General features: G+C 43.1%; 1 protein-coding gene across 6 annotated transcripts in view; it reads right to left on the reverse strand.

The window, feature by feature from the left end:
* Positions 1–23,916, reverse strand: part of MCC (MCC regulator of WNT signaling pathway) — a 430,355-nt gene that overhangs the window by 107,374 nt on the left and 299,065 nt on the right. For all 6 annotated transcript variants that reach the window (XM_057737620.1, XM_057737622.1, XM_057737624.1 and 3 more), the window contains 2 exons: positions 14,115–14,228; positions 1,888–2,030 (listed from right to left, as the gene is read on the reverse strand). In XM_057737620.1, coding sequence (XP_057593603.1) covers positions 1,888–2,030; positions 14,115–14,228 — 257 coding nt within the window. The remainder of the gene's footprint in view (positions 1–1,887; positions 2,031–14,114; positions 14,229–23,916) is intronic.

Below are 23,916 nucleotides of genomic sequence, written 5' to 3' on the forward strand. Positions count from 1 at the left end.
TGGATATATCACAAACCATTCCCTTACTGATGATTTTTCAGCTTTTCCAATAAATTCCTAACTCAGGCCCAGACTGAAGTGACAAGAAAGTCTATAAGGTACCAGGCTTGTACCTGATTAGCATGACAATTCTCTACACTCTGGATAAGCCAGGGCAGTTAGAGTTCGCCCAAGGCATTTGGCTCTTCCTGCGCTGGGTCAATTATAGCATCTCAGGACCTGAGGGCAAACCAATTTTCTGGAGTGGTGGGGGCTGGGGAGATGCCTTAGCCACTGGAGTCCAGCAGACAAGAAGAGCCTTGTCTTACTGGCCCATATATCTGCTAGTCTTCCAGCCTTGCAGGGAGTGCCCTCCTTAAGGAGAGGCTAGTGCATTTATATAATGAAAACTGGCAGAATTTAATGTGACAGCCGTACAGATACAATCTTCCTTTAAATAAAAGCCACTGATAAATGTTTGTGCTCTAGAAGCTCACTGTATTTTAACGTGAAGCAGTTTGGCCATTATATTCAATTTAAACATCCCGAAATTGAGTTTTCCAGGTGATGTGTGATGCATTTTTTTCACAACTCACTGAGTCCATTTGCCTTCCCCTCCTCAAGTGTTTAAAAGTGCAACATGTTTTAATGGAAATTACAAATTTGCCAATGTACTCTGTCAGCCTCCTTACGGTCTGCTATAATCATTTCTTTGGGCTGAAAATTCTTCTCTGCTCTTCTAACCTACAATCACTCTGAAGACCAGGATACAATTTAAAAGGCTTGAGGTTCTAAATTGGAATATGAGATGTATTGTGTGGCTCCAATTCAGTGCAAATTTTTCCACAACTTGGCCCCCAAAAAGAGGCCCACCAGTACCCTCATCAAGTAGCCCCATCATTACTGGGACTCTCGGAGTTGGAACAAGATGCATCCAAAGTTTCTCCTAACCCAGGACCTCCAGAGGGAGAGTTTAAAGAAGCTGCCTCTAAAACTGTTTTAATTGTGGCCTGTACAAACAGAGAACAAAGCACTCTTTCTCCATAAAAGTAGATGCCAACCATTTGCTTTCCTCCGGGCTATTCCCTAAGCAAGGGCAGGAAGATAAAAGTTCTCTTCCTTGGCTCAGTAAGTCACTTAAAGCAAACTCCTCTTGTGAACAGCAGGGCAGACACACCAACTAAGTGCTGTGTGCAGGAGACTTAGGCGCCAACTGATTGATACGCAAGGAAGGCAGACTCCCCAGCACTCACTTTTATGGAAAGAAAATTGAGCAAAGGCAGAGAGTTTGTGGGTTCTAACCCCACCTCTACTCTGCTAAGTGTAACTTCAAAGGAGTCACTTAGCAGTTTTAAGCCCAGCTTCTTCACCAGTAAAGTGATGGATCAAATCTTGCCCCCTCCCTTAGGAGTTTGTAAGAGGCAACGTCAATGTTGTAAGTCACCTTCAGGAGAGCTCAAAAATCTTTCAGATTATCTAGAAGCATACGTAATGTTCAGTTAAAAGCCACATTCATAAATCTCTCCACATCCCCAAGGGAGGCACTGAGTGTGTATATCTGGAGCAGACCTGGTGAATGAAAGGGGTGGTAGGGGTTCTAGGCTCTAGGACAGAGGAGGATCCACGCTTCTTGATAAAGCACCTCACTCAACCTGCCCTTATCGGTCAGTGGAGGATTACAGCTCCCACGCTGTCTACCTTTCAGGGTTACCATGAGCATCAAGGTCAGAACAGAATATCGTAGGGGAAAGCACACGGTTAACAAAGCACAGAGAAAAATACTTATCAACTGTAAAAATATTAGTTACAAGTAAAACATTGTTATCATTCATAGGGGTAACCTGAAGTCCAACACCCAGGTTGCTGCCCAGAGGGGCAGAGAGAGAGCCTTGACGTGGAGCCGACTACCTGATGGTGGTGCCTTGCAAACGGTCTATCTTCTTATTGAGCTCGGCGATGATGCTGTGGAGTTCTGTGATGCGTTCCTCGTACCGAAGCGTCGTTCGCTCCTGGACGTCCTCATGCTCTCTCATGAGGTGGGACTGCTCACACTGGAATCGAGAGAACCAGACAGAGTGCCAATGAGTTGACACCTCTAGGCGAGTGACTGTAGGTTTTATGGCCTCAAACCATCACAACCTCAACATCGAGTATGCCCCAAATAAACACATACCTGCTCATTGGCCACGGATCCCAGAAGACACATCAACAGCTGAGCTCTACAAAGCCCCTGGTGGACGTCTGAGTCTTTACCTTTCTAGCTCTCATTTGCTCTTTGGGGAAAGGTCCCTCTGCCACTGCACACAACCTCTGTGGCAGTATCCACACCTCCTGCTTTCCCCCAGCCACAGAGTGGGCAGATACCTTCTTTTTGGAATCTGAATCTTGAGTGAATGGACTGAAAGTCATACGCTGTCGGTTCACTGGGCTGAGGGTCGTGATGAGACGGTCCCTCAGTTCCTGCTACCTCTATCCCCAGAGCGTTCTTCCCAAGTTCCTTTACGGTTGCTCGTTTTTCCTTTTTACCAATTCATTCCTTTTTTGCTGAAGTCTGCTAGGGTATGTGTCAGCCACAGTTCAATCAAATAATCCTAAATTGTACGACACCATTTCTTATCTGGCTGGTCATCTGCAGACAATGCTTTCCAATACCCTTTCCTACCAGACTATAAACTCTGGGGAAGCGGGGGCTGGGTGTTTTCATGACTTAGCCCTAGCCCCTGGCACACCACCTGGTTCACTGTGGGTGACCTGGGAGTGCGATGGGATGCATAAACCGCTGTGTAAGAAGAAGCCGAGGAGCCTCCCTCGCTCAGCATTTGATGGGCTAAGAAACAGCAGATGTGATAGAAACAGCTTTGCATCTTGAGTTTAAATCCTAAGGAACCTGTTCATCTCTTTCACTTCTCTCCCTCCTCCTCAACCCCCACCAGTCACTGTGCACTTAATCTCATTTGCATAATAATAAAACACTAGTCAGTGACAGAACAGGGAGTCAAGCTTCTGTCCTTGTCTACTGTGTTCAGTCCTGGTTAATTTCCTGTCCAGCAGAGGAACTGTAATTTCATTCTCCGCAAGGACTTCCTAATGCCAAGAGCCACATGTACTTGCCAGCTTTGCACTTTCAGGGCTGGTGGCAGGCGGGCAAGGGTAAGACTTCTCACCTACCACCTCCAATGTCCTCCCGTCTCCTTAAATATGCCAGGCTTCCAACAGTGTAACTCAGAAGCTGCTGGGCAGGGACACAACGCCTTCAAAAACAAACAGAATGTGGGAATTCCCTGGTGGCGCAGTGGTTAAGAAGCCTCCTGCCAATGTAGGGGACATGGGTTTGAGCCCTGGTCCTGGAAGATTCCATATGCCGTGGAGCAACTAAGCCCATGCGCCGCCACAACTGCTGAGCCTGCGCTCTAGAGCCTGAGAGCCACAACTGCTGAAGCCCACGTGCCTACAGCCTGTGCTCCTCAGTAAGAGAAGCCACCGCAATGAGAAGTGCCGGCACCGTAACGAGGAGTAGCCCCCACTCACCGCAACTAGAGAAAGCCTGTGCAGCAATGGAGACCCAAGGCAGCCAATAAATAAATAAAAAACAAACAAAAAAAACCCCAGAATGCTACGCTAAGCCCAAGTCAATGCTGAAACAGAAGTACTCAGCAAAGTGTGACAAATACGTTGGTATAAATCACGGCAGGAACCACAACTATGACCAACAGCTTGGTGACTATGTAGGTAGTAACTTCCTGGGTGCTGCTCAGGAGCTCCAGAAGTAAGACTGGAGGCAACAAGGCTGAGGACCCGGAACCACAGACCTTTGTGAGACGGTGACTTTCAGAGAAACAGTGATGTGAACTTCTGTTCTTAGCAACAACCTGAAACGTCAAATAACCTCCACTCAAGGTCCAACACACAGGGACTAACTGGAACCAGAGGCCAGGAGGAAGGACGACTGAAAGCCCCACCTACACGGAAGCTTTCCTTAACAGAACAAAACCCTGATAGGCCACAAATACTCTTCCCATGAAGTTATGCCTTTTCACCCACGAGCCATCACACTTTAAGAGGAACAACAGAAGTCCACAAAATGGCAGTGTCTCACCAACAGGATGTGTCAGTAAACGGAAAAGCTTCTTATTTCTCTGGAACGTACCAACAGCAGAATACTGTTCCTTTCCATCTCCGCAGAACATTATGAGCTTTTGTTACTGGTCTTTTTTTCCCATCTTCAAATTGTGTGTGTGTGTGTGTGCGTATATGCACGATACAACTGCATATGTTTAGTGTGTGTCTGTGTGTATGTAGCTGACGCTTTCGTGAGGGTCACCAGTTCCAGATCTTACAATAGTTACGAGATAATGCCCGCTCTGACCTTGATCTTGTGGATGCCATGACTCCTACTACTTAGTCACCTTGCTGATTCCTGCTCTGGGGTTTCCCATATTCAGTTCTCTAGGGCTACAAACCACCGTGAAATGCATCTCCTTACAAACTCCAGGAGATCTCACTCTCCCTGAAATTCCCCACCTATTTCTCCTCCTTCAGTCTTTACAGGTCAATAGGCCACCACCACCACCAAGGCAGACAAGAAACTGCGAAATCTACTTAAAGATGAAGATGCTTAAGTGTTTATTCAAGAAAAAGGCATAGGATCAACGGACAACCTCCAAGACCCCTCTGGGTGCCCCTGCTGGCTGCTAGGAGCTGTCTGAACAGTGAGCTCCCGCGGGGCTGCCTAGGTTGCAGGGAGATCACATGGTTGGTGCTCAGATAAGGAGAGCATGAGAGCTGGTGCCTTACTACCTCCCCCCTGCCTCCACCCCAGCCCCCCCCCCGCCCCGCCCCTGAAAGTCCGGCCTGAGGGCATGAGTATGAACAAGACACAACAGGAAGCCCTGAAATTCAGTCAAACAGAACAGCGCTTGTAGCTAAAAGGAGAAAAAAGATTCATAATATCTATCTGGAACTTAGGGGCTCATTTGGCAGTAGTAACAAGAACATCTTGAAGGAAAAAATTTCTCAGGTGCAGGCAAAGATATCTGGGTTACATTCCTATATTTTTTCATAATTATGTTTTTTCAAAATGGTGGAAAGGCTCTATAATTTATCACTTCTAAAAATAATAGATATATCTTGAGTTCTTAAACTGTCTAAGATACTGTGCTAGGTGCCATAGGGAGGGTCACTATGACACTACCTTGAAGGGAAGTGTGGTCGCAGCTTCCAAGTAGACTTTTCTGCTGGTGAATACGAAACACGGACAGAAATGGAGGGGTTGGGGAAGAAGCGATGGTGGAATGGTACCCTGAAGATTCTTTTCCCAGTGAAAAGAGAATACTGGAAAATAATTATTGAAACTCCTAGCCTCTAGATGAATGAGTGACTGAGAAGACATAGCTCAGGACACAGCTCATAGCTGACCTGATGTTACAAATCAACATCCCCTTGAGGTATCTTATTACACACGCTTCACCCATTCCATGCACACTCAGTGTGCTCAGCCAAAGATGTGTGGAAGCCTTGTTCTCCAAGTTTAATGAAAAATCCCTTGAGCTTTTCCAAGCTGTGGTGCAGGGAAAAGTGGAGCAACTCCCATGAGGGCAACAGCGCAGAACGAAACAAGTCGTCACCTGCAGGAGCCCAGGGAACTCAACAAAACGCCCTTGTTAAACAGCTCCCATTAAACTGCACAAGACCAAGCCCAGGAACGGGGCACTTTAGTGCAGGAAGAGTGGAAGATGAGTGGGTGGCACCCAGGACAGACAAAGCCATTCTGTGAGCAATCAGTGCCTTCCTGCCCCGGCGACCCCCCAGGCAAGCAGGACTTGCCTATTAAAATGAGGCCCAATTCAAACATCACACTCCATATCGTTACTGACCCATGTCTCTCACTAACCCCAGTTTCCGAGAGTGTTTTTAAACCCAGTAGGCTGTGTGTTTTGCGGCATTCTGTTTCACAAGGACAGAGGCTAGGTCAAGCTGTATACCGCACCTCCACATAAGAGTCACCCATGGGCAGGTATCCCAGGAAAGCCCCATTTAAGAAGGTAATATAACAATGACAACCAAATAGGAAAAAGAGTATTACTCCTTTATTACTACTTAACGTTTGCACAATTTTTTTGATTTTAAGTTACAAATTTAACTACTTTACAGAAAAATTTAAAGAACAACGAAGAGACACCCACTTTTTCATAATCCATTAACAAGATCCTTTTTCAAACGGCGTTCATCTTCCTGTAGTATTTGCCTATGTACGTGGGGCACCAGCAGGACCATCACATGGGATGTGCATCACGTAAGCATCAGCACCCCCGTGGCAGCCTGCAGGGGCTTTTACCAAGACTCTGGCTCACGTCTATCCGTGCACATGGTGGGATTATAGTTCTCCTCCCCCGTGAAGCTAGATAAGGCCATGTGACCTGCTTTTCCAATGAGATCTGAGTGAATATACACCATTTTGGGCCTAGAAGCCTTTACGTGCCCCTGCAGGCTTTCCCACATTCTCTTTGCCGGGCCGTGGCTGCAGGCCACACTCCAGATGGTAGAGGCTATCAGCTTGGGAGGCTGGGTGAGGACACTGCAGCGGAGTTTCCTGCCAGCCCCAGTAAGCTCCCAGCAAGAAGGCAAAACATAAACCTTTGCTATTTTAAGCCGCTGAAAACTTGGCGTTATGTATTATCCTTGCATATCCTGATGACACAACCATTTCATAGATGAAAACAGAACAAATGCACAGGGCCTCATTTATTTATTAAAACCCAGATAACGAACAGAATGCTCTGCAAAACCCTCGGATTCCTGTGTGTACCATCAAGGGGCTGAGGCTATTGCAGCCACGGTCTCCTCCCCTCTACTCCTTCCCAGCTCCCTGACCTGTGGACTTCTGTCCTCCTTATCATTTACCCAAAGATCTCAAGTGGCAGCACAGTGATCCCCCCTTGGCCTTCCACCCTGAACCACCTCTGGTGAACTCCAAGAAACATGAACATCACGCCTTACAATACTAGAGGAGAGTTATTTAGGAAACCCAAAGAGCTCTCTACTCACCCCCCTGGGAACACCAAAATAGAAAAGTAGACACAAGGGAGTATGAAATAGGGAATTCTAAGTCCCTCCAGCTCCCACCAAGCCAGCTTTAGCTGCCAAAGTCAATTACTCAGCAACAACTTCGTGAACAGAAAGCAATGGCAGCTTCTTCTAGCAAAACTTGCAAATGAGGTATTCCTTTCTCCTCCCTTACTGTACAGAAACATCTTACACAGTTTCAGCTGAACAAAATAAGAAATGGTCTCAAACAACACACTACTGCTTTGTTTCTCCTATTATTACAGAGCATTATATCCAGGGTTCTCCAACCTATATTCCACTTTTGACTGATCCTACAGTACAGCCAAGCCAGAAAGCCTGGGCTTGCAGTATCTTATGTGCCACGAATTTCCAGAGGTCAGTATCGTTAGGAACCTGGATTTCTCCGGCAACTACAGACTTTCAGTTTGAAAGGCAAAGGAAAAAAAAAAGATTGGGATTAGACAGGATAGAATTTTGCTCTTCCTGAATTTCATCTGGTGCTTAATACCCTGAACATTTTCTCTAGGTTCCCTGCTCTCCTATCAGGATGATGAAACAAACTCAAAATCTACATAAATACTCGTCTCCAGCCACATAAACTGGTGAAACTGCCTATATGCAACAATGTTTAATAAAAGCACGCAATATCATCATTATAACCACCAAGAACAAAACTCTTTAGGCTCATCTCTGCAACTGGTGAAATCCAGGGATGAAGCTGTGAGTCAGCCTTGAGACAGACTGGCCTGAGACCCTGAGCCCTTGTTGGAAAAACCCTGTGCAATGTGGTGATGCTAAGAAGCCTTATGGTTTTGTTAATGTTCTTCACTGGGTTTTATCTTACTCCACAGAAGCCACTGATCTTTAATCATCACATTAGCCTCAGCTGTCAAACCTGAGGCTATTATAAACGCCATTCTTGAAAAATGCAATGCCATCATTCATTTGCGAACCCTCTCCGCCATCGTGGGAAGGAGGTCCGCACCAACCCCTTTTAAACGTGCTAAGAAGTAACGCTACTTTCGCAGGGTCACCCTGGACTGAGCGCACGTAATAGCACTCAGGATATTTGCATCCTCATTCGAGGTCCTTGCCCAGCTTCTCCCGAGGGGTAGGGTGGGGAACCGAGCCAACTAAGCAAAGAGGCTCAGCACAAATGGAAACGCCATTGACAAGACCAAACAGCTACAAGCACGGGACTGAGGAGCAGGAACAAATAAGGAAGGAACTGGGGGAGGGAGCTTCTGGCAAAGGGAAGGCATCCAAACTACCTTTGTAAGTATCTCATACGAGAGAAAGATGAAAGAAAACACTCTCTCCATTACATTGAATGAAAACTATGTTTTCTTCCTAAAAACCAAGCAGTAGAAAATTCAGAACACTTGCTATCTAGAGAGCTTAGAAATAGAAGGTGTACTGTGTTACTTCTGACCGATGTCAAAGAGGCTCAGAAGCTTGTTTTGATATATCTCCTTCTGTACTACTTTTTAAAAATGCAGTTGCTGAAAATAACTGTTGGTACTAAACGCATAGACAATATGCTGAAAGCATCACGTCAGTACTATACATGACCTTTGCCAATTTCCCACCGGGCTGTTCCCTACGAAGCTGTTTAATGTGGGTGCAAATGGCACGCACATGTCTGAGCACCTGTTTGATTTGGGAGGGTAGCTATTTAAAGCAAATTAGCCTGTGCCCTATTCCCCACCCTCTTTGAGATCCCCAGGGCAGCCTGGGCAGCTTAAAAAACAATACAGGATTAGTACAGCTACAGATTCCCTCGAAACCTAGATTCAAATCCTGACTTTAGGTGCTTTCTAGCTACATGATTTCAGGCAAGACATTCAAATTCCCTAAACCTCAATTTTTTCATTTGTAGATGGGAATGTTAAGGTACCTACATCAGAGGTCATTATGAGAACTCAGTGAGATAAAGCATGCGGAATGCTTGCTATACTGCCTGGCACAAAACAGAGCTAAAGACGTATGGTGATTATCACTATTGGTACAGGCTAATAGTGGCATTGTTAATCAGATCCCCCAGGGGGCTGGGATGGACAGACTTTAAGGTGCCCATATGATCCCTGTGTCTCCTTCGTGTGATACCATCTCACTGAGTCTGGGTGAGATGTGTGACTGCCTTTAACTAACACAACGTGGCAAAGGTGATGGGATGTCTCTCCTATAATTGCATTATATATGACTGTCTAGCCAGCGAATTTATTCTAGAATCTTCCTCTCCATTGCTGGTCTTGAGGAAGCAAGCAGCTGCCATGAATCCTACAACCACAAAGAAATTCTGCCAATGACATGAGTAAGCCTGGAGGTGAGCTCTTCCCCTGTTGAGTGTTCAGACGAGCGTGTAGCTCTGCCAACATCTTGACTGCAAATTTGCAGAGGGCCCAGCTAAGCCATGCCTGGGATCCTGATGCACAGGAGATAATAAATGTGTGTTGTTTTAAGCCAGTAAGTTTGGTGCAATTTGTTACACAGAAATAGAAAACAAATACAGAAGCACTTTGCCTTCCCTATCAGATTGATATTAGGGGCTCCTTCACTCAGTTCTTCCTTCCCATCATGATTCTTAAATCTCCACCAACTTTTGACCTTGTATAATGAGCCTTCTTTTATTCAACGAGTTCTAGTGTCACCATTAATAATTACTCAACAGATTATGAAGCTCTCTTTGATTATTTCTGATGAACACAAGCGCCATTTATATTTTACATTTTAATCACTGCTTGGTAATATTTAGAGAGCTGGTAAAACTTACTATAAAACCACAGACTATACATTTATACACAAACTTGCTCTTCCACCATCTAGTAAAGCCTCAAACATGAATCACCAAGGCACGTAACACAGAAAGCACGGCACAGACATTTCCTTGCTCTCAATTTTTCTTGCAAAAATCTCATCTTTATAAAAGCTATGAGCCTGGCAAGTCTCACCCTCTTTTTTTCATGTTCTTTCCTGGGCCCCAGTACTTGAACTGGGAAGACATTCCCAGTGAAAGGAACAGAGTGTAATTTTTTTTAAGTATATTTACTGTAAGAATGTAAGCAAGAGAGTCAACTAATGGTAGTATCATGTAACCTTTGGGGTAAAACCAGCCATAAAAACTGTTACATGAGATTGTCCTGACCACAACTAAGTCAAAAGGAAGTGGAATCAATCCCTGACATAGCAGACAAAAGGTTTCCCGTTCTCCTCTTATCCTCCTCTGCACAAGCTGTTTTGTCTTTGAGGCTTACATTTTAATAAAAACCTTCCTGGTCATCTTTTAAAATCCAAGACTGGGGTACATGCCAGCTTCTAGTTAAAAGCACTCACAATTTCTTTTTCTAAAAAAAATTCTCACCAATAAGGACTACTAACAATGGTTGGCTTTACAGCAACTTAACACCATTCTATTTTTTAATGCAAAAATAACCACTTTCTCAAAAAAAAAGAAAAGAAAAAAAAAGCCCTCATGAAACAACAAAAAAGCATTTTAAAAAGTTTTATTTCACCAGAGTCTACTACTGAAACATTATAAGGCTGTCTTTCCAGTTTAAATCACATTTTTGTTACTTATTTTAATCAGAATGAAAATATTTCAAGTAAAGTTTTCATCTAAGTAAAAACTGAAAATTTCTCTCTGTAACATCCTATATGAGAAAAGAACACTGGTGGCCTTGTCTTGGCTCTGGGGCTGGCTGTTCATTTGAACTTTGGTAAGCAGGTTAACCTCTCTGGGTTGCCTGTCAAATGTAGAAGTAGATGATCTCAAGTACAAAGGGTCTTTCCTCTTTACTCGAACAGTCTAAGATTATGACATATGAGTTTTCAAAACTTGCCATAGGTCATTCTAGGCGGATGACTGTGGCAGCCTGGTTTTTAATCTGTCTGAATTCCCACACAAAAATAGAGAAACTACACATCAAAACCAAATGCTTAGAGATAAGTATCCTCCTAAACAACAAAACAGAAGCAGGTAGGGACAAACCAACAGCATCCACAAGGCCTAAATGGTGTCTGTGTGGGCAGAAGCAGAGGGAAGAAACAAGGCTGATGGACCTGAGAACTTGAAACCCCCCAAATAACCCGTAAGTATACATAGGAAAGAGAGGAGGGCCAACTGGGAGGGGTTTTGCCTGAGCCAAGAGTGAGTGAGCAAGGGGCCCACAGTAAGACCTAAGGGGCTAAAGCAGCTAGTCCCTATGAGTGTTGAAGACTGGCCCCAGGACTCTCTGCCAGGAGGAGAAACCGCTGGGAGTAGGATCAAAATTGAACAGGATGGGGTAACAGAGAGAAAGGAAAGAGCTGGTCAAGATAGAAGCAGATGAGGCGAACAGCGCCAGGAAGCGTCAGAAAGCAGGTTGCCATACTTTTGAATACAAGGAAACAACAGAAGACTAAACTCTATGAACTTAAAAAGGCCATCCTCAACTCTGCCTCCTAAAAGTTCAAAGAAACCATTTTTCGCATAAAAATGAAAAACAGAACACTATTGAGGACAAATTCCACACAAAGTTATAAGAAAGAAGAAAGAAAAAAAAGAGCAGAATAGCATCCCTATAAATGCCACAAAATAAAGAACCTCTCCCCCCCACAAAAAGTCCCAAACAAGACTAATATTTCAAAATAAGCTAAAAGACTTTTAAAAGATGAAATGACATAAAACACAGAGGAACATAATTCAAGATTAGAAAAATTCAGGAAGAAGGTAACAGAACACACACACACGAGAAATAAAATAAAAATGCAGAAATAAAGACTAAGCCAGAAGGCACACAGGAGGGGATAAATACAACATATGAGGCCTAAGAAAAACAGAAGATGGAGAACAGGAAAAACAAGGTAAAAGGGGAGAGATAAAAAGGATTTGAAATAGTGATAGATATTGAAGATAGGCAAAGAAGATCTAAGATATAAATAATAAGCATCCTTGAAGAAAAAAAAGGCAAGGGACCAATACTAATATTAAACACTATAATTAGAAGAAACTTCTCTGAAATTAAAAGATTACAAAATAAAATCAAAAGAAAACACAGCAAACATGAGAATATCAAACCAGAATGACTAAGAATAAGAATTACTCTAGTAAAATTACTGGAAGGAAGGAAGGTAGGAAGGGGGAGAGAGAGAAATGCTACAAATGTCTAGAGTAAGGAAGTGTCTTGTGAGGGAAAAAGCTGTATCATTAACAGACTTTGAGAGCAACACTATGCCAAAACAGAATAGAGAAACATATTCAAATAAAGAAAACATGAGCCAAGGGTTTTATATCCAGCAAGAATGCCTTTCAAGTATGAAGGGCAGAGACACTGTTATTAACAAGCAAAAAGTTGGTGAAGATTATTCCCATGAGTCCTCCCTGAGGAAATCTACTAGAAAATAAGCTTCAGGCATTAAACAGAGGGACATGGACATAAAGATCATGGTAAATATTAAACATACAATTTACTTGTAGAAGAGTATGTGAGGACTAACAGGAGAAAGTCTAAGATGTAATGGCCATATGGTCAGGCAGTGTGGATATAGTAAAACTGCAAAAAATTGAGGGAAAGAGGAAAGCATAATGAAAAAAAAGCTTAAAAAAATTCTTCTCAGTAACTGTATTTGTTATGGTAGTATTAATGTTATTATTTTGAGACTGATTGTATATAATATGGAATGAGTCATTACAGAATATTCTTATCCAATCATCCTCTATAAACTTCAGAACCAAGATTTTTAGTGTGAAAGAAAGGCCATACAAGTGAAATACAGAAGCTAAGTATAAGAACCCTGCAGTCTGAATTTAAATTGGAGAGATCAGTATGAGCTCCTAAGGTATTTTTACCTTAAAATTGATAAATACATACGTATGTGGATAAATAAGATAGTACAGAACTTCCTGGCCATGTTTATAAAAGAGGCCTAAAAACAACGACCAACCTAGAAGCAATAAGCACACTTAGCACCCAGACTGCAGTCTCGAAATACCATTTTCTACAGAGAAAAACCAAGGCTACGTGGAGAATGCTTAATTCCAGGTTTGGAGCAAGAAACGTACTAGATGAGCCTGGAATAACTACTAGGCTCATGTCAAAAGACTCAGGAGCCAACAGAAGAGATTCTTACTGGCCAAAGATAGTATACTTTGAGTTTCTACAAGGAAAATAATTACAAAGGACTGGAACCCAAATATGTTTAAATCCCTAAGTTCATAATATTAAAAAAAAATAATTAGGCACTTTCAGAGGCTCATAAGTAATCAATTCGTTACCTTGAAAAATGTTAAATGAAAAGAATGAAGCATTGATTCTGCTTTTCCTCTATAAATTATACCATTGTTTCAATAAATCATAGATGATGGGAAGTGTCTCCATAAAAGCACCCCAATTAATAACTGAGAAAGAAATGGCAGAACTAAAATGTCATGATTTTGTAGTCTTGATGAATCAGTGAACTTAGGCATTGAGTATCAAGATAACGGCTAACATCTCAGAAGGCAGGGCAACCAGATACTACGTGCTTCCCAGTGGAAAAACAAATGCCCTCTACAGTCTTGCCAAAGGGACTGGCCCTGAATCTGACTGAGCCTCCAGATCCAGGGCCACTCTGCAGGAAATACAGGGGACAGAGGAACACGCCGCACTGCACCATGAGGGAGCAATCGGCAGCTTCCGTGCTGCGGAAAACTCCACAGGCCAAATGGCCAGCTTTTAACAGACTAAGTATAAAGCCAATAAAGAGTGGAGGGAACACCTGTGGATTAAGAGATTCAAAGGAAAAGTAATTTTTAAACGGGCAAGACAAAACTCGACTGTCTAGGAACATACAAACTCTAGCAATAAATGGTAAAGAAACAGGAACTATGACTACAAAAGTCATGGCAGTGGTTACCTTGTGGGAAGGGAAAGTGGGATTGGGATGGGACATAAGGAGGGACTTCTGGGATGACTGTCAGGTTCCAATTCTTGACCTGGACAGTGGTTACGAGGATGTTTGCTCACCAAGCTGTCATTTGTTCTGTGGGGATTTCTATATGTTTTATCTTAAAACATAAAGTAAAAAGAAAAAAACCTTTCCAGATCCCTCACCTGTGCCTTGGCCAATTTCTTTTCCAGAAGGTCCCGTTCCCGCTCCGTTTGCTGCAGACGTTTATTAAGCTCCACTATATCTCCCTTGAGTGATGCCAGGGCTGCCAAGTGAAGCTGCAGTGACAGGAAGAAAGGAGCACAAGGTTAGACCCTTCGGCAGAAACTCATTTCCTTCCCTTCATTCCCTGTAATTAGCGTGATCACATAAGAAAAAGGTATCATCTACAATGGGACACCTCAGATGATATTAACCTCAGGGGACAATGGACAGAAATCAGGTAACTTAAGGGCAAACTGGGTTATCTGGTCACCCTGAACATAACACGGAGAACACTATTATGTGTGGGCAGTAGGACCTAATTTTGGATGGTCCAATTAAAATAGAGAGCAAAACTGTGCATTCTAAGGGCTTTCCCCGAGTTACTCAGCAAGGATGAGATTAAGCGCTGGTGAGGACTGCCTGAACCTCAAGAAGCAAGGAAAAGGCAGGACCAAATTAGCTTTTACCTTTAGGAAAATATGAAAGTTGAAAGGGGCAATTCAATTTTTTTCAATTCAATCACGCATATTGCCGCATATCCAGACAGACCAAGGGGCTGCGCGTTAAGAAAAAATATGGGTGAGCTCACTGTTTCCAATGCTCTCCTCAAGTTAACATTAATTCTCTTGCCGGCTCCTCCTTCCTTATTGTCCCCCAGACAGACCAGATTGACCAGATGATGCTCCTGTGCTAGAAAGGCCACCCAGAAGCAGAACTCTGATAAATTATGCTATGGCAAAAGAAACCAAGAACCATCGCTATACCATTCCCCAGCTCACTTTCTCAGGGTAAGGAGAGTGAGAAAGAATGTTCTCCAGCAGATTAACAAGCGTATCACGCACTTCCAGAATCTCAACCCACTCAGTTTTCAGGTTCTGCACATGGCGCTTGGGATGCACACACGTCTACCACACACATGCCCACTGTGGCTTTGCAGGTGGGTGGCTGGGACCATCCTTAATATCTGTTTAACCACGGCTCCCAGAGAAGCACCTTCCAATCTTCCTTGCTCCCTGAGTCACCACTCTGTTTTCACAGTCAGTCCCAGGTGGAGCTCAGACCACCCCCCAGCTGAATTCCATATGACACTGGGTGAGTGATGAGAATCAGAGTGAACCCTTCCTCTTTATAGGGTTTCAGTAGCTTCTGCCAAGAGGGATCTAAAGATACAAGTAAGTAAATAAATTTGATCTTTCAAGATGGACACAGTGCAGCGGCAAACAACTCCACTTTGAAGGTTTTAATTTCAGATTTAGAAAGATGCTCTTTTCTGAAACCTGCCCCTCCACACTGTGTGGAGGCTGAGAGGCTTGGGGGAGGGTTACTAGGAGAGAAGGAGACATAGGGCAGGGGCTGGGGTTTCAAAGTGGTTGTTTGTGAGACTGTCACAGCAGTGACTGTGGCTTCACTTAATTGCATAGGGGCTGCAAACCGACAGATCAATAGCCGATTTGAAATCAGGAATGCTTGAAATTTAAAAAAGGAAATGTCAGGCAATCTGGTGGTATTTGCCTTCTCATGTAGGGCTAGGGCCACTCAGAAAAGGTCACTCTGGGTTTCGGATACAGGGTTTGTGTGACGAATTCTCAGCACAAATACCACAGTGCTCCCATTGTACAATTTTTTGGAGGCAGTTTTGCTCCCAGGGTGGGCAGAGAGACACAAATTCACTGCCTTACATAGCTGGGTTGCCCCCTCTGCCTTTGAACTGTCAATCTGAGGATGTTCCCTCAGCATCTGACACTGTGGTCTCCTAGGCCACTATGTCTGGTGGTGGGAGAAGACCCCCACCTCACCTCTGACGAGAAGGATGAAATACATGGAGAGCGGAGGTGTTCTTTAAGAAATATAGAAGCGGAAACAAGGATTCCCAACTGTGAGAGCCTGGACGTGCTTCCTCTCTCATCCATCTCCCCTCCTACTTCTGGGGGCATGGGCTGCCTGCAGGGGTTGGGAGAGTTCCGGGGAGGAAGCTGACAGAGGAGACTATACACTCCACACTGATCTCCTGAACTGGGCCAGATGGGGAGACACATACAGTAGTTATTTCCATCACAGTACAGGGTTGGTGGGGTCTGGGCGGAGTCACTGCTACGGAGGAGAGGCCCTGGGCTTCGAGACCACAACACCAGCTCTCCAGATTGCCAGAGGATTTGTCAGAGGTGCTTGTGGGGCACGTCCCTTCGCTTCCCTGGACAGAAACTGCCTATCCATCAAACAAGGATAGAGCTGTTGTTCTTAACTTCAAGATTCCTTAAGAATCTCATCAATGTGATGGGCCCTTCTCAAGGAGTATGTTCTTGGGGTTTAGGCATGTGTTCCAGCTAATTACAATGAGGACACACTCTGGAATCTATCTATGAACTCCAAACCAAGAACCATCTGGACTAGATGCCAGCTCTGTGATCCTCCCTAAGTTTTGTGGACGGTGTCATCTGTCATAACCACAGATGTTTGAGTGGGGAAAAGGCCCTTGGCAGGTGACATCTCCCACTTCCACATCAGCAAGGGAGGATCTGAAACCCAGAGACTGACTTGCTTACTCCAGGTCCCGTGGAGAGCTGGGCGTCACAGCCGAGGCCACCACTGTCCTTTCTTCAACATACAGTGTTGTACGTGACAATAATTTTCTTTTTTTTCCCCTGTGGATGAAAACTTTACTTAAAATATTTCCCTCTGATTATAAAAATAATGAATATGTAACAGAAAAATGAACTGGAAAGTTGGCATTCCAGCTTTTTGGCGGTGGCCTTTAGGTGGTTTCAAACTCTTCTGGGATACTTTTTTGTTTAATATTTTTTTTAAAAAAAGAGAAAGAGGCTTTTGTATTAAAGAAACATGAGTTGTGATAATGTTTTCTCCAGGTTAAGGCTGTAGCATAAAAACCATAAAGGTTATTTTCCTTCCCTGCTGCGTCTTCTTTCCTTGTCCACCAGCAATTCTAATAGAAGGTACAACCTTAAAAACCAGGTGGAATATACACCTTCCCTCACGTCACTGGCAAGTACTCAGCAGAAGCTAACTGCAGAGGTTCTGAGGTGCAGTGCAGAAAGAAGTTTGCCCACAAGTCGCAAGTTGTGTTGCTGAGAATCCAGCTGACCAGCCCCTCTCTCACCCCCACGACTGAACACAGGATGAGTTCCGTTCTCACTGCAAGGAGGAATGGACACTCCCCATCAGCGTCAGCTCAGGAGCCCCCCTGGTTCCACTTTGTCAATCACCCGGTACTCAAAAGCTGACTGGATTTCCTTCTTTTGGGGTTTCACCCCCCTCTTTCTGGCAGACCTGGTGGTATCCCTGCAAATTCAATAGCTAGAGAGTTTTTGAGCAATGCCACAAGTATTATGACAGAACCTGTGTAGACCTGAGTCAAGCCCAGCATTAAAAAAATAAGAGAACAGACGTCTTTCTGAGTTTTGTTTTTTTAGTGAGAGAAAAGACAAAATTTAATCACCTATGAGAGTTCACAGAAAAAATGTGGATCAAGGAGGTCTGAGTAATTTTTAAAAGGCATGTCAGTGGAAAGAAATTCTGGAAAGAAAAGTTTACCAAAGCAACCAAACTGTCAAATATCTATAACAGAAAAATTACATCTGCATCATTTTTCAGGATCTCTTTACTTATATTCTGGCTTCTGAAATGGCCCCTATCTTGAGTCAAAGCTTCAGACATAGGAAGCTCGAAGTACCATTAAAAGATGTTTTACTAAGCAAAGAGAAAGAAAATATATGACGTTTGGAGTCTGTGCTAGTCTCTTCCTCAACACACTTTTCTCTTCATGCTCAGGAACAAGATGCCGATTTTTCATTGGTCAGACTACTGCTCAGCTAAAATATCCCAGTTCCCAGCCTCCCTTGCAGGTGGAGCTAGGTATAGCCATGTGACAAAGTTCTAGTCAAGAAGACAGAAGCAGAAACACGTGGGAGTTCTGGGAAAATCTTTCTGAGGGAGGACATGCCATTTTTCTCTTCTTCCAGCCTTGCTGCTGGGTGCATTAATGTGACGGACGGAGCACCAGCAGCCATCTTGCTTCAGAAAGATGAGGCCCACACTGTAGGGAGTGGAAGGTGCCTGAATTCCTAACTTTGTAGAGCCACCCGACTAGCTTTGGACTGCCCAGCTCCAGACTTCTGTAGCAGAATAGCAAGAACAGACCTCTGCTGTATAGACCACTATTATGTTGAGATAATCTGACAAATGAAGTTGACCTAATCCTAATTTATAAAGAATCAGGTAAACCTGGGTTCAAATCTCATTTGTGCTACTTATTGATTTGTCTTCGGACAGTTGATTTAATTGGCTTTTTATAATTTTTTTTTTTTTTCCTGTTGTAAAGGCAAAGTGAGATAGCCATCCATAAAATGACCAGCACAGAGTCTGAGACCAGGTAAGCACTCAACAAACGTGCATTTCCTCTTTCCCAGCCAGGTTTTAAGTCAGTAAGTTTCAAGTCAACAACCTTCTCAGATGAAGCCTCCCTATAGGTAGTGAGAGGTACATTCAGATGAGGAAGTAACACAGTCCTGTCTTGGAGCAGCACACTTCCTGGTGGTTAACAGCACAGGAATGAGGGGCCATGGCTGTTTTGTGAGATTCTGCTGAAGTCCCGAGGCTTAAGAAGCTGACTGTCAAGGCTCTTAATTCTCTGTGAAATCTTAGCCTAAGGTCTCAGCAAGGTGGGGATGGGACCATGACACCTCGTAATACAATTTTGGGTCTAGCACGTGAAGGATATAAATCCATACATACCTCATATTTCTGGAGATAAAAGATAATAATTCCCTAAGCTGTTTTGAGCCCAGCTTCACATTCATTTTACAGTGTGTATCCAAATGAAAGTAAGCCACCTGGAAATCTGGCTTCAAGACAAGTGTCAAAATGGTTATTTTTGGATGAAACATTACTTGAATAGTATTTCACAGTTCAGCTGGCTGTAAAGACAAGCTTGCGTAGCCTCTGACAGATAACGTGTCCAGCCACCGGGAGCCCGGGTGAGGAGCAACCAGTGCCTTTGTGACAGCCTCTCCTGGTGGTTGCTCCTGGGCTATATGGATATATGTGCTTCCTGTTACCTATTAGCCATGAGACAAAGGGCTTTACACTTCTTAGGATGTCCTTTTAAGCCAGAAGCCCAGTGACTCTAATGAGCCCCCAGGAGCATCACTGTGTATTTACAGTTATAAAGGTGCTTCTTTATCTTGCTACTACCGGCAATAAAAACAGTGGAACACACGTCAGCTCTTTCCCGATCATTTGGTACCCTCCTATGCATTATTCCACTCCATCTCCATCACACCACACCTCCGTGGCCTACAGGGAGGCTATGATTCCCAGTTTGCCGAGGAACAAGTATTTTCCCCAAGGACCACAGTTGGTGAAGGGGTCCAGAACCGGAATCAAGGCTGCCAAACTCTAGGCCCACCATCTTACTCTTCTTTCTGGGACTTGGGTCTGCTCTTTTATAGCACTGCCTTCAAAAGGACCAAAGGCTTCTACAGCCACACCTGAAACACAGGAATGAGTTCATCCCCAAGTCTCCATCCAGAGACTACTGAGCACTAACGGTGAGATGGCTGAGCTGTCCTTCCCTGCTTTGTTGGCAGGTAAGCTCACTCAGAGCAAACTGTGCTTGTTCTTTCTCTTCCCTTTACTTGGTCTGGCTATCTGAGATGCTCCTGTAAGACATTCACTGCCAGGGACCTCTATTTCCTTCCCATCAGTGATGATGGGAATGCCCATCCTGTCCTTCTAACTGGGCCACTTGCCCTCCAACTACAAGGTATATGCAGTTCTTGCTCGTGTTTGAGTGATGACAATGGGTAGTGCCAACTTCTTCCACTTAGTGAACTGTGCTCTTCCTTAAAGGGGAAGAAATAAGGGCAACTAACCTTTACTGAATATATATCCATATTTTTAGAGACTTACAAATACTTATTTAAAAATAACATTAATTAACCCACTATGTGCTAATAAACACATGCTCTTGACAGGTTCTGCACTAAGTGCTTTCTACACTTTACCTAATTCAATCAGCTGAGGAGTCCTGCAGAAGAAAGGACACAACCCCAATGCCAAGCTCTGGAAATATTTTAAGAATTCCAGGCAATCCAATAGTAGTAAGTCATAACGTTAATAGTTACCATTTGCTGAATGTTCAATGGGTACCAGGCACTTGGGCTAAGCTCATTTAACCCTCATGGCAATGCTGTGAGGTAGGTATTATGACTTCCTTCTGACAAATGAGGAACCAAAGCACAGAGGAGGGATAGGAAGTCAGCCCAAGGGTAGGAAACTGATAAACAGTAGAAGATATTAACACAGAGACACTCCATGCTCTAATCGTCTCTGCTATGTGCTTTGCTAGCATTTCCAACTCAACATGCCACAGCCCTCCTGGCTTGCAGGATACACATACATGTGTGCATGTGTGTGCATTTATGGGATGGGAGGGACGATGCTGGGTGGAAGGTCAGATGTGCACATTGGCAGGGGTGGGGACATGGGGAGAAGCAAGGGGCAGTGGGAGGTGGCAGGGCGAGCCCTCTAGTGACAGGGATGAAGCTTGGGGCTGGCGGTCAGCTTAGCTCAGTGTGAATTTCGGGACTTTCTTGAACTTCTTGTGCTTTTTCATCCTTTTGAGAAGGGTCTGTACCAGATGGCCCCACACTGAGTTCTGTGCTTGGGGCTTTGCGTACTTTATTTGCCAATCAGAATGGATTTGCTGAAGCTCACTTTCCAAGGAAGCTTCATTATATACAGAACTTAGCAGCAACAATCTTTCCCCTAGAAATTGAAAGAGTGCTCAGAACCACACATAACCTTCAACATCTAGTTCAATTCCTTCATTGTAAAGGCATTAAACAGACTCAGAGAAACAAGGCTCATCAAATTCAGATTTCCTCATTCCATATCCAGAGGCTTCCTGCTCTCCCATATGGCAATCCAGGAGCTCCTGGGTAGTGAATAAATGTCTATATCCCAGCCCTGTCCTTGGAAATAGCAGGAGACATCTGTACACGAGAAAGCAGCCTCATTCAGCTTCCTCTACAAGATTCCCCACACCCTGGGTGCTCTAATTCAGATACATAAAGAACAAAATCCCTGGCAAAAGGGTAGCGTTCCCTGCCAGGTGGACACAATCAGGCCTGTTCAGTGGCTTCCAGGACTGGAACATTCCTATTTACTGCTAGAATTCCAGCTAGGGGCACCTGCTGTGTAATACTTCCAGATAGGATGCTCATAGCCTTGAAACTTAAAACTCATTAAGCACCATCAATAAGATTGCCTCCCCTCCCCTGCATGCTAATCACTTTTTGTTGCCCTAGACCAACTCAGAAAACAGGAGCTTTTGTCTTTCATTTTATCTGATGATTTCAATCCCTGAGTTACTTTTAAAATCTCCACTGAAGTTCAGTTGTTGAAAGTAGCACTCTAAGTCCCCTTCAACATGGTAGCACCAAAATACTATCCAATAGAAAAACTGATCCCATCCAAGAGTGCCTGATGTAGCTGATGGTGTCAAATCACAAAGCAGGACCCAGGTACTAACTGTGAAAACAGCCACACCATTATCCCTAGCACCCACCTAAAGCAATTCTTCTCTCATCTCAAATAAATGGCTGAGAGATGGCTCTCAAGCAGGGGAGATGTCTGAGACTGACCCTCCCAACTTTGAAGATAACTCTCAATCCCACCCCATCTGCAAAAATATGCTTCTCTAAAAATAAATCACATTGAATTTATAGATTGCCTTGGGTAGTATGGTCATTTTATCAGTATTAATTCTTCCAGTCCAAGAACAATGTATATCTTTCCAATTGCTTGTGTAGTCTTTCATCATCTTATAGTTTTCAGAGTATAGGTCTTTTCTCTCCTTAGGTATGTTTATTCCTAGATATTTCATTCTTTTTGATGGGATGGTAAATGGGATTGTTTCCTTAATTTCTCTTTCTGATCATTGTTAGTGTATAGGAATGCAAGAGATTTCTGTGCATTAACTTTGTATCCTGCAACTTTACTGAATTCATTGATGAGCTCTAGTAGTTTTCTGGTGGCATCTTTAGGATTTGCTATGTATAGTATCACATCATCTGCAAACAGTGAGTTTTACTTCCCTTCAGTTTGGATTCCTTTTCTCTCTTTTTCTTCTCTGATTGTTATGGCTCGGACTTTCAAAACTATGTTGAATAAAAGTGGCGAGAGTAGGCATCCTTGTCTTGTTCCTGATCTTAGAGGGAATGTTTTCAGTTTATCACCATTGAGTATGATGTTAGCTGTGGGTTTGTCATATATGGCCTTTATTAGGTTGAGGTACACTCCTCTAAGTCCACTTTCCGAGGAGTTTGTATCATGAATGTTGAATTTTGTCCAAGGCTTTTTCTGCATCTATTGACATTATCATATGGTTTTTATTCAATTTGTTAATGTGGTGTATCACATTGATTTGCAGATATTGAAAACAACCCTTGCATACTAACTAGAACAAACATTTAAAAAATTTGTATGGAAACACAAAAGACCCTCAGTAGCCAAGACAATCTTGAGAAATAGCCAAAATAATCTTGAGAAAGAAGGAATCATGCTACCTAACTTCAGATTATACTACAAAGCTACAGTAATTAAAATAGTATGGTGTACTGGCACAAAAAGAGACACACAGATCCATGGAACAGAATAGAGAGCCTAGAAATAAACCCATGCACTTAGGATCAATTAATCTGTGACAAAGGAGGCAACAATATACAATCGAGAAAAGACAGCCCTTTCAGTAAGTGGTGCTAGGAAAACTGGACAGCTACATGTAAAAGAATGAAATTAGAAAATTCTCTAACACCATATACAAAAATAAACTCAAAATGTATTAAAGACCTCAATTTAAGATTGGAAACCATAAAACTCCTGGAGGAAAACACGGGCAGAACACTCTTTGACAGAAATTGTAGCAATATTTTTTTTATCCCTCTCCTAAAACAAAGGAAATAAAAGCAAAAATAAACAAACAGGATCTAATTAAACTTAAAAGCTTTTGCACAACAAAGGAAACCATTGATGAAATAAAAAGACAACCTACTGAATGGGAGAAAACATTTGCAAATGATATGACCAATAAAGGGTTAATATCCAATATATATAAATAGCCCATACAACTCACCATAAAAAAAACAAACAATTCAATTAAAAAATGGGCAGAAGAACTGAATAAACATTTTTCCAAAGAGAAATGTAGATGGCCAACAGGCACATGAAAGGATACTCAACACTGATAATTATCAGGGAAATGCAAATCAAAACCACAATGAGATATCATCTCACACCTGTCAGAATGGCTATCATCAAAAAGAACACTAATGTCAGTGGGGATGTAAATTGGTGTAGCCACTGTAAAAAATAGTATGAAGGTTTCTCAAAAAACTAAAAACAGAACTACCAAAAGACATGGCATTTCCATTCCTGGGTATATATCTGAAAAAACCACAAACACTAATTTGAAAAGATACATGTACTTCAATGTTCATAGCAGCATTATTTATACTTGCCAAGATATGGAAGCAACCTAAGTGTCCATAAACAGATGAATAGATAAAGAAGATGCAGTATATATACATAATGGAATACTATTCAGCCATAAAAAAGAATGGAATTTTGTCATTTGCTGCAACATGGATGGACTTGGGGGGGGAGGGCATCATGCTAAGTGAAATATGTCAGACAGAGAAAGACAAATACATATGATATGAATTATATGTGGAATCTAAAAAATAA

Source organism: Hippopotamus amphibius, chromosome 1, assembly GCF_030028045.1.
Source record: "Hippopotamus amphibius kiboko isolate mHipAmp2 chromosome 1, mHipAmp2.hap2, whole genome shotgun sequence".
Taxonomy (NCBI): domain Eukaryota; kingdom Metazoa; phylum Chordata; class Mammalia; order Artiodactyla; family Hippopotamidae; genus Hippopotamus; species Hippopotamus amphibius.